Source organism: Mustela lutreola, chromosome 12 (genome assembly GCF_030435805.1).
Source record: "Mustela lutreola isolate mMusLut2 chromosome 12, mMusLut2.pri, whole genome shotgun sequence".
Classification (NCBI taxonomy): Eukaryota; Metazoa; Chordata; class Mammalia; order Carnivora; family Mustelidae; genus Mustela; species Mustela lutreola.
Genome location: NC_081301.1, coordinates 99,998,144 through 100,009,820, shown reverse-complemented (window position 1 = coordinate 100,009,820; position 11,677 = coordinate 99,998,144). Strand labels below are relative to the sequence as shown.

The 11,677-nt window shown below is 45.3% G+C and overlaps 1 protein-coding gene across 2 annotated transcripts in view; it reads right to left on the bottom strand.

The window, feature by feature from the left end:
* Positions 1–1,717: 1,717 nt before the first annotated feature.
* LOC131812852 (contactin-associated protein-like 3) overlaps positions 1,718–11,677 on the bottom strand; it is a 158,334-nt gene continuing 148,374 nt past the window's right edge. The window contains exons 22-24 of one of the 2 annotated variants that reach the window (XM_059142804.1): positions 8,771–9,001; positions 8,477–8,548; positions 1,718–4,505 (exon numbers count right to left, since the gene is read on the bottom strand). In XM_059142804.1, the coding sequence (XP_058998787.1) occupies positions 4,312–4,505; positions 8,477–8,548; positions 8,771–9,001 (497 nt within the window). In that variant the 3' untranslated portion in view covers positions 1,718–4,311. The remainder of the gene's footprint in view (positions 4,506–8,476; positions 8,549–8,770; positions 9,002–11,677) is intronic. The other variant, XM_059142803.1, reaches the window with a different exon arrangement.

Sequence of the window (11,677 nt, the reverse complement as noted above, 5' to 3'; positions counted from 1 at the left end):
ATTTGCATATAACAAGGGTAAGGAGGTGCTTCTGTAATCCTGCAGCTGAGAAACCCAAGGTCAGTGTCCTTCTCCCTAAATATGACCCTTGTGTACAACCCCAGATGAGGCTGGAAATCGGGGCCTGGCCTGGCAGGTTCCTGCTCCTGTGACTGCAAGCGTCCTGTGACCTGGACAACCATATCTGCGGCTCCTGTTACTCCCCTGTAACCATGGATAAAGTGCATCCCACATTGTTAGCTTGGATGTGAGATGGTAATTAATGAGTTACTTTCAGTTAATGAATCTTTCCCATGGGGCCTGAACTATCGGAGTCAACTGTTTATATCAAAAAAAGATACCGAAATAACCACTTTCATTCCCACTTCAGTTTACTTTATATGTATGAGATCTCCAAAGCCTCAGCTGACTCAAAAGAAGCAGTAAACTAACAGACTCACTGTGGGTAAGGGGCCGTACTAAGCCCTCCCAAGGGTTAAGTCAGTGCTTATGAATACGTTCATCCCTCCAAAATGTCATAATTCTCACATGTGGGTTTAAGTAGCCCAAAGATCTAGCACTAATAACATTTTTGCTCAGCTGTAGTATTTTCAACGTGTACAGAATCTTCCAATGCCCTAGAGCTTGAAAACGAGCCCATGGTCTCTAGGGGAGCCTTGCGTGCACATGCGAACCAAATCCATTTTCTCATTTGGAAGACAGACCACTTCACGTTTATCACTATCTTCCTAATTCTTCTTCCCATGTTGCCACGCCCGATGAGCCAGGCTGGTGTAGAGGAGACTGCCAGGACCATGGAGAGCGCCGAGGGACCCTTAACATGTTAGTTACATGCACAGCGAACAACAGATTAAATAACCCAATAAACGTGTTCATTCACTATGGGTCCATGGCCCCCCGTGTGGGAAGACGGTCCACGCCCCCCGTGTGGGAAGACGGTCCACGCCCCCCATGTGGGAAGACGGTCCACGACCCCCATGTGGGAAGACTATTTCAAAATCCCAGTCGCATCATCACCGTCCGTTTATACCCTATACAGGAAAATATATCCATTGTGTTTGTCCTCCTTCAGGGCAAGAATCATGAACTTTATATTTTATTCTTAAAAAATCCATGGAAAACAATTATCCACCTGATGTTCTGTAAGGAAAGAAAACAAACAAACAAAAATTCCAGAAGTGCTAATTATTCTAGTTGCACGGAATGCCCCAACATGTTTTTCTCTATGGCTATATAATGCTGGGTCAAAGTGAAGGCGGCTTTACGTCATCATGGAGTAAGCAGGGGTTCTGAAGTTCTAGTTTGAATAATAAGTGCTAATTATGTACTATTTTCCTTTTCTATTTGGAAATAAAACTTGGGGAATTATTGTCTTTGAACATTTATTTCATAGAAAGATGTTATTTGCAAACTGGGATTTGTATATTTATAGTGCTGTAGAAACCCAGCTCCGGGAGGAAATCTTGTGTAACCTGTTTTAAGTAAATAGTAAACATCCAATGAATAACTTACTGAATATTAAATTATTGTTCTCTGGCAAAGGTATAAATACCTACATTCATAGGTACTTTAAGTTGTAGTAATCAGTAAATACTAGGCACTTTATGTTTTACTTTGTGTTTGACAATTTAAACACCTTCACAAATCATATTAACAGAGCACAGTATTCTCTATATAGAGCAGAGATAAAATAATACACACACCACAACAGAGTATATGCATTTGCACAATTTTTAATAATTTAGGGGAAAAACAATATAATTTCATAATTCAAATTTCATTCAATTTCTCTTAAAAATATTTTCCTAATTTAATTCAAAAATGTTATTTCATTAACAAATAAGCAGGTAAAATTTACAAATCAGTAAAGTGGGTGATTCGTCACTGCAGTTTGATACAAATATTTTGTATTCTCTTTTAAAAAGAGAGCAGAATACAATGAATTTCACTATCTATAAATCTGCAAAATGCCAGCTACCGAAGTGATTAACATTTCCGGAACTTACTATGATCATTTGTTAAAGTTGTAGTGATTTCAGGGTGTAAACAGTCAGCTGTGCATTAGCTAGAACCTATCGTTTTTGTGCTGAATCCTTCTCCACTCTGCATAAGACTTTTGGGGGGAGGGGAGTATATATCATTCACCAAAGTAGGTTCTTCATATATTACTCTATTGAGACCCTGAAAATCCTTCATTCTTCACCTAAAGAAACTTCAATATAGTACTGTGGTAGATTAACCTTCACGTGACTCCCATGATCTGCTGGTTCGAGTCCTTCTGTGATCCCCTCCTCTTCAGTGTGGGCAGGACTTAGGACTTGCTTCTCACCAACTGAATTTGGCAGTGGGGATGGGCCGTCACTCCCATCATCACATTACAGTGTATAAAACTCCGTCTTGTTAGCAGACTTGCTCTAGAGTCTCTGTCTCTATCTCTGTCTCTGTCTCTCTCTCTCAATCTTGCTGGTCTCGAGCAGAAGCAGGCTTCCCAGAATCTCCCAGCAGTAAGGAACGGAATGCTGCCCATAGCCGTAAGACCGAGGACTTCCCCAGCTGAGTCTCTGAATGAGGACACAGTCCTGGCTGATGCCTCAAAGCAGCCTTGCAGAAAACACAGTAAACCGTGCCCAGCTGCTGATCCACAGAAACTATGAGATAATATACTGTTATGACTTGTTAAACGTCATAGAGAACTAATATGAAACCATAAGAAAAAAGGGGTTTTGTTTTTATTTTTGTTTTGAGAAAAGAGTACAGAGGATATCTTTTCCTATTATTTAAAAAAGTCACAATAAAATGGGCATACACTCAAAGGTCATAGCAAGGCTCAGTGTATGGAGTTCTGGGTGGTCCTGTTGTGGTCAAAAGAAGCAATGTGATTCCTGGCAGGCACATGGCAAGTGGATTATCAAGACCATAGCACTTTTCACTTAGAAATGGCTAGTGAGTGCAAATGGTTGGCTCCGTGCAATTATCCTCCAACCCCTACCACAGAAGTCATTACTGGAACAATTCCTGTGGTTAATACAAATTCTTTACACCTCGAGTATGCAAATATCCCCGAATATGAAATGAACTGGTTGATTCTGGGTGCTCTGATGGAAGACTCTGACTCCAAGATCCTGGATCCTAACCAGCATGACAGATTGGGTCCAGATCCCACAACCTGCATTTCTCCTGGCATCAGCACCCTTCCCCCGACATTCCAAACAGTGACTAGACTGAGGTGGTGTTTCAGGGGATGGCTTGCCTAGATCACTCGGAATTTAGAAAAAAGAAATGTAGAATTTTGTTCAAAACGAGTCTTTCCCCAAGTAAATGAAAAGACAGTCGCAAGACATCCAGTTGTTGGGACAACCTTCAGAACAAGAGAACCACAAGGCTGCAAGGAATCCTGACCATAGCATCCCACATTTGAAAGAAACAAATTTAGGATTAAGTTCATACTGATGAAAGGGAGGAAGGATACATTTGCAGTGTTAAGGACAGAGTTTATACCTGAGCACTACTTCAGTTAGAAAATACACATTATGGGGAGATCGTCAGCTGATCTTTATCATAATTTACAAAGATTAATATGGTGAATTACAAAGGAAAAAAAAGCAAAGTAGTGCAGACTAGAATGCTTTACACGCTTTGCTACCTATGAATTTTTCTGTTCCATAAATGAACAGAATACTACAATTTCATAGCTGACATTTAATATTCATTTCATCACTAAAAATGTATGCAAACTGACTTAAAAGAGACAGATCATAAAAACAATCAGCCAAAAAAAAAAAATGTTTTTTTCTAGTTCGCTAGTGCGTTTTCAGCCCGTGAGCTCTGGTTCACATGGAGATAGAAACGCACTCCACGACTATCGGAGAAGCACTTCCCGTCTTAGAAGCATCCGCAGGTGATTGATAAAGTAGGCAAAACACAGATTTGCATGCGACACACAACACTAGGGTCCAACTTTGACTTTTATAAACTTCCGGGTCTCATTTTTAAGAGAGTAGGACCACAGCTCACATCCTTGTTCTCACTTCAAACCCAAAGTCATTATGCAAACCACGTGTGAATTTTCAACAATTGGGCCAGACAGTCAGACACTGCTGCAAAGGGGTTAATGGGCACAGCCGAGTCCTTCTACACACACAGGTCATGAAGCAGCATGGAGCAGAACCTCCCAGGACCGCAGGCGAGCAAGCTGACAGTGCTGCAGGACAGCCACCTGTCCGGGGGATGTGGGAGGGCTTTGTCCGTGGGGAGCCCCCGCTTAGTGAGAAAGTCCCATCACCAGAGCCCGAAGTGAGGCACTGCTGCCCTTCAGAAGAAGTACTCTCTCTGGCTCTCACTGACTGAGCTTTGCACGTTGACCTCACTCTTCAGAGCCGTCTCAGCACTGTCTCCAGCCGGGGGAACAGTTGACCCATTTTTTTGGTACAGCCACCTCTGCTGATAAATGCGTGCAGCTATGGCGGTGAGACAGAGCAAGACAAATACCACCACCGCTATCACACCTGGGGAGAGAAGTGGGGGGCGCAGTCACAACACAGACTTGTAACACACAGGACTCACGTAGCTGACAGCAAGCTCATGTACATCACACACGCATCGTCAGGAAAGTGGGCACTGGGCTACTGGAACACTGAGTTTACTTCTAAGTCCACACGTCCTTTGAATACAGCAGTTTTATGCCTTTAGACTAAAGATCTATTGGCCTGGCTTTCACTTGGTGCCTGCCTGTTAAAATTCAGAACCACAGCGTGGCCTCTAGGTCATGGCCCCACGTCATGCTAACAAGCGAGCACGTTTTCATTATTTTAAAAGGATGGAGTGTATAGACTTGTCATAGAGTAACTAAATGCTCATGTACAAGTACATTAAAAAGATCTGCTGCTGACGTTCTGCAGATTTACAGTTCTGTGGTGAGTACACCAGTTCCTTCTATGACGCTAGAAGAGTCTTACGTGATCTCTGCTGCTGGGGGCCATGCTTTGTGCGTGATCCCCTTCAGGTGCTTGTGTGTAGGGTCTATGGCTTGTTTTTAAGCAAGGAAAACAATGGAGGTGATGTGCTGCACCTTGGTTGTGTGAATATGGTACGTGAGACAGTGGGACCTGTCTTACGGGACCGTCCCTCTTCCTGCTGGCAGTAAGGGGGCAGGCAGTCATGGTGGGAGTCTCTATAGGAATTCTTACATGGCATGGAACTACAGGGAACCTTTAGGTGCTAAAGGCAGCCAGCAACAATTGAGAAGCTCTCGGTCCTACAGCTATAAGACTCTGGATGCTGTCAACACCCATGTGGAGGAGGAAGTGGATCCTTCTCCAGAGGAATATTCAGATGAGACCTCAACACTGGCTGACACCTTCATTGCAGGCTTCTGTGACACTGAGCAGAGGACCCAGCTAAGCTCTGCCCAGACTGCCGACCCACAGAAACCTGGACATACTAAAAGGGAGTTGGGTTAAGCTCTATGTGGGTGGTGATTTGTCAGGCAGCAGTAGATAACCGATATACCACTGTATTAAAAATTTGTAGAAAGAGAGACAATGTTCAGCGATAGGGAAAACAGATTATTTGACATCTTTTGCTGGTAATGCTTTAAGTACTAAAGTGTTAGCTGTATCAGTGCTTCTCAACTTTGGCTGCATGGCAGATTATAGCTCAGAATCTTTGGTGGGAGGCTTGGACACCAGTATTGTTTTAGAAGTTCCCCTGATTTTTTAAGGGCTGCCCATGTTGGGATGGTCAGATGAGGCCTAGAGGGGGTTGCTCAAGCTGCCATATTCATTAAAGAATGAATGTTAATCCATACCCAAACAGGGAGGTACCAAAAAAGCATTAATCAGTCAAACACTTTTAAAATGACTGACACAGGCATTGATATTCCAATTAGCAAATGTTAGAAAATGCATTACTGTTTAGTTACGTGAATCCAAATTCATGTTGTTAAATGAAGATTCTTCACTATGCTCTGGGACAGAGATAAAGAGCATAATGAAGCCCAACAGACTTGCAGCTCGCTGGGTGCCTCCGGTCACAGGGATTCCTGAGCAGATGCTCAGAGCCCCTGGGAAGATTCTTAAATACTAACAAGTACAACAGTCATCACGTTCACCACACTTTGCACCTCACCTGACAACAAACAGTTATTGCTTTAATTACTCTTAAGTTTTGTTACAGGACTTAGCTTTGAAGAGCTACATTGTATCCAGTTTTAGTATCAGGGACAGGAACTCAGTTACAGTGATCAGGCCACTTGATTATCCAGTCACTGTCACCATTACCCTCAAACACCCAGGATGTTATTGTGTATGTAACTGAGTACTAGCTTGTTTGTTCTGTGAGACTTGGTAGGGTCCTAGAGCAACCTCTGTCTTCATCCGCTCTCTGAAGAGACTGAGATGATGTGACTAATGCATCCAATGCCTTCCATAACCTTCCTTTTGACAATCCCAGTGTGAATGTGTTTGTGACAAGCACTTAGGTCTGTCTATCTCTCCATCCATCTACACATCTGTGTCCTTCTCTATTTGTCCATCAATACAATGGATCCTGTGGCAAGGAACACTCTGTGATCTCCGGTGTACCAGGTGTGAGCATGATTTAGGTTAATTCCCCTTTCTGTATTGTTCCCTTTGTTTGCAAGAGGAGAGGTGACGGAGGGCAGCACGTGGAGAAATCCACCTGCCAGGGTGGTTCTTTAACCGGACTAAGTACTTTACATGTGGTGTGGTCTGGGGTCATTCGGACACAGGGCTGAGAATTCCACCCAGGATTCTATACTGCAGCTCAATACAGCACACAGCCACCGCACAGATCGAAGGCAGAGCCAGGTGAGTTGCAGGGGCCATAACCTGAGCTGTTCCCTCCCTCACACCCTGTGTGGTCTGATTCTCCCTCCTGTCTGTCAGGAGCCAAGCAGGATTTCTCAGGGGAAAAATATAGGTGCAACTTACTTACTTTGTACAACTTGCCAGTGATATTTAACCAAAGGTGATAAAGCCCCAGAGACCACGCCTTCTCTTCTAGCACCAACCTGACTACCATCGTTGCTCTCGCTAAACATGGCACCAACCGTGACAGTTTGCATGTTTCGACTCTGATTCCTATTTCAGAAACATGAATCACATTTAAGTCGATTTATTTTAAATCAGCTTTTTGCCTTATATTGAAGTCTTCTCATTCAAAATAAATGAGAATGGCTCAGGATTAAGACTTGATTTATATTTTAACACAAAAATATTCCTTTTAGGTATACATTTTAAATAACACATATGTTTCTTTGTTCCTGGAGTTGTGAAATCAGAAGATCATGTGCCTCATTCATTAGAAAAACAGAAGTGGTTAAGATAGGAATGGGCAAGTTCACATTCTTACACAGATTTGGTCAGCACTTGAAAATGTCTGAGTACCTTCCTAATAGTTTGGAGAAAACTGGCATCTTGATGAACAGAAACCCAATGGGCATATGCAGTCTGGTCTGCCTGAGAAGCAGACACCCACTTGCATCCCCCAGCTTGGGGACGACCTCCCTTTTCTGGAGTAGCCATGGGACAGAGAGCCGCTCGCTCCCTCCTAGCCTGCAGAGTTTACAACAGACACATTCCAGTAGTCTAATAAATGTAAGCCTTCTCTGAATCATAAGGAGGATACTTGAATATTCATTTTTTAAAGCAGGCCTAAATAAATTCTGTTTCAGAGAATACAGTGGGAGATATTTAGGATGGAACTACCTGTACATTTTCAAATATATGTAAGTACATAGAAAATGTCAATATACATTATATGTGAATATATATGTAAATACATGTATGGTTTATCTATAGGACTTTGCTTTAAAGAGCTGTGTTATATCCAGTTTTACCATCACATGTATAGAATACATGTGACACTAAACGTGTATATATAATACAAATATATGTGAATAGTTACATTTAGAAATACAAATAAATATATGTAAATCTAAGATAAGACTGACACCAGGAAACAGTTCCATATATTTATGTTTAGAAAAATCTTTAGGTTTTCTATCTTTATGTTTATGAAAATGACAACTTGCACAGTTTAGGTGGTTCTAAACTCACTTAATGCTTTACTTTTAATATTATTTTTAAAAGTTTTGGGCGAATGGACTGAGAAGTTGTGGCTGTTTTGGATCAAAGAAGTAAAGGTGAATATGTCATATACGTGTATATGTATATATGATCTCCTGGGACATATGAATGGGTATTTTCAAATGAAAAACCTTATTACTCTGTAGTTCCGCAACTATCCTTTAACAAGTGTCTCAGTCCTACCATGGGTTCCCTCCACTCAGCTCCCCTGAGCCCCGGCAGAGGCCGACATGGGGGCAAGCCCGTGAAGAAAACCCGCAAAGGGGTGTCCTGCCATTGACCTCGCCCCCCAGCTCGGACTCCGGAACACGGGTTTATGCCCGCAGTGACAGCAGCGCCAAGGACCAGGTCGTTCACCGCCCGGTTACCTCCGATGACAGCAGGGCCACTTCTGTCAGCGCTAACTAAGGGCTCTCCCCCGTCTGCCGGTCCAGAACCACCTACAGCAGAGAAAGGAGAATGACAGAGGCAGAGGAAGAGGACTTTGGTGACATTCGCAAACATCCGACAGGAGAGCAGAGCGCTGCGCGAGCAGAAAGGAACAGGAAACCCAGACCAGAGCAGGGCCAGGCGACCCCACCGAGGACCTGGGCAGCCCCGGGATGCAGACGAGGTGGAGGACTGCGGGCGGCGAGCGCGACTTCGGGCGGAGGGGCACGCACCTGCGCCACCTGCGAGCGGGCGGGTGGCCTCCCGCGCCGGGGCTCCGGGTCCCGCGGACTCCGCGCACCGGGACGCGGTGGCCACGTGTCCACGCACGGTGACCACGACGGGGCCGCTGGGGCGCAGAGCAGCCTTGAGCGGAGCGGCGGGGCCGAAGCGCACAGCTGACAGGCAGCCGGTGAAGCCGCGCACGCCGGCCCGCAGCGTGTCCGGGTCCGCGCCGGGGGGCTCTGCGGGCAGACAAGCCGGGCACTGGTTAGGGTGTGGGAGGCACAGGCCTGGCCCGTGTCTGCAGGGCTGCCACCAACTGACCCGCTCTCCGAACCCTCGGCCCCTCCTTCCGTAGGGCAAGACAGGCAGGGCGGTCCCTACGGCCCCGCTGGTGACCGGCGGACACCAGCTCTGTCCGCAGGCAGGCCGAAGCGACCCCGGGTGCAGTTCCGCCCAAAAAAGGAATCCACTCTCTGCCGTTACGCGTTTCAAAGATCACAGCAGTATTTTGTAACGGAATCTGTGGCCGGTAATCGAGGTGGCACAGTGAAATGTCACCCACGCGTGGGGACAACAGTGCTCTGGGAATCCCTGGGGTGGTTCTAACCTCCCCATTTACACTTGACTCTGGCCCTGTTCTCAGCCCCACAGAGGTCGCACCCCAGCTGCAGCTGCCACCAGGGAACCCCACCTCCCACTGCCTTTCCCTGTCACAGCGGTGGGCTCTGTCCCCTTCCCGTAACTCCGGGCTGGCTCCCCGTCCTAGCCCCCGACCTGGCTCGGATCTGACCGAGGCTGGTTAGTGGGAGAAGGGCCGCGACAGACCCAGGAGAGCAGAGCACCAATCTCTTCACCTGGAGGACAATTAGCCCCTACACTGCACTTGCTCAGTGCGCCCCAAATCTGACCGGGCCCAGTTACGTGCAGGCTTCGGACGTTTCACGGGTGCGCAGGGAAGCCGCCTCAGTGTGGGGACCCGGGGCATCCACGTCTGACTCCCTCCCTGCTTCAGTGTGTCCACTAGTCGGCTGACACCTTCTCCTACCAACCATACACAACAACCAAGAATTCACCCGGTGCCTTCCACAGGCCGGCCACCGTGTGGGGTCATTTTATTCCTGCTGGAAGCCAGTTGACATTGATTTCAGAAATGCGACCTGGATCCAGGCTGGTCAGGGGAACCGTCTTTTCAAAAGGATATTATCTCTATCCTGCCAATGGCTTTTGGACGTGTTGGTAATTGCTCGCGTTAAGGGAGGGATAAATGGGGATCGTTACACTATTCTTAGACTGACTGCTCTACCTTCCGCGGAAGAGATGCACGACTCTACAAGTCGTTTTGGTTAGCGCGACAGCAGGTCTTAAAGTTCACCCTGAGGATCTCAGCTGTGATCTGTCCCTCTTGATGTTGTGGATAAACTCTTAGGGGGTAGTGTTTGCTTCCTTGGAGTTTCTGAGAGGTGCTCTAAGCGCTATGTAAAAGACCTCTAAAAGCAACTAAAATGAGGGGCATGTTTGCATTGCTACAATCCTCATAAAGAACTCTCTGAAACACACAGCTCTCTTGGCCAGGCTGCTCATATGACCCATCAAGGAGGCTTATGTATGATGAATTCCAGGTAGATTCTCATAGTGAAGTAAGCCAGATGGAGACAACTCAGTTCTTTTTTTTTTTTTTTTTTTTTTTTTAAAGATTTTATTTATTTATTTGACACAGAGAGAGAGATCACAAGTAGGCAGAGAGGCAGACAGAGAGAGAGGGGGAAGCAGGCTCCCCACCAAGCAGAGAGCCCGATGCGGGGCTCGATCCCAGGACCCTGAGACCATGACCTGAGTGGAAGGCAGAGGCCCAACCCTCTGGGCCACCCAGGCGCCCCGAGACAACTCAGTTGAATGATCATTTTAGATTAAAGAGCTCTTCTGGGGCACCCAGGTAGTTCCGTTGGTTAAGGGTCAGCCTTTGACTCAGGTCATGACCTAGGGGTCCTGGGATTGAGCCCCTTCATGCTCCCTGCTCTGCGGGGAGTCTGCTATTCCCTTTCCAACTGACCCCACCCCACCCGCAGCCCTAAGGCACTCCTCTCTCCCTCAAATTTAAAAAAAATAATTAAAAACAGAGTTCTTTAAAGGTCACATTTTTTTTTTTTTTTGCATTCAGACAATATATCTTCCATAAAGAAAGGTGTCCTTGCTTGAATATACTTAAGAGAATATCAAGAAGAACTAAAACAGGAAAACGCTGTGATAGTAACATAGGACTGCCACAACGCTTCAATACTAAAAACAAAAGCAAAACACCATAGGCCAATTAAAATTCCCAACCACTGAGCAAAAAAAGGAACCGGACAACACTCACTTTCCTGGTCAAAGTCTGACATGAGCACTACCAGGCTAGGGTCACAGAATCAATCCTGGGCAGATGTGTATCTTACTAATTAACTGGACTAACTTTGTGAAATTTATTTTAAAGATAAATTTTAAAATGTCTATAGGCAGTGCTATTATTCAAGAAAGGAACTCCGGTATCTCAATGTGGTTTTAATGTGAATCTCCCTGATGGCTAGTGATGATGAATATTTTTTTCATATGTCTGTTAGCCATTTGTATGTATTCATTGGAGAAGTGTCTGTTCATGTTTTCTGCCCATTTTTTGATATGATTATCTGTTTTGTGTGTGTGTTGAGTTTGAGAAGTTCTTTATAGATCTTGAATATCAGCCTTTTGTCTGTACTGTCATTTGCAAATATCTTCTCCCATTCCATGGGTTGCCTCTTTGTTTTTTTGACTGTTTCCTTTGCTGTGCAAAAGCTTTTTATCTTGATGAAGTCCCCAAAGTTTATTTTCACTTTTGTTTCCTTTGCCTTTGGAGACATGTCTTGAAAGAAGTTGCTGTGGCTGATATCGAAGAGGTTCCT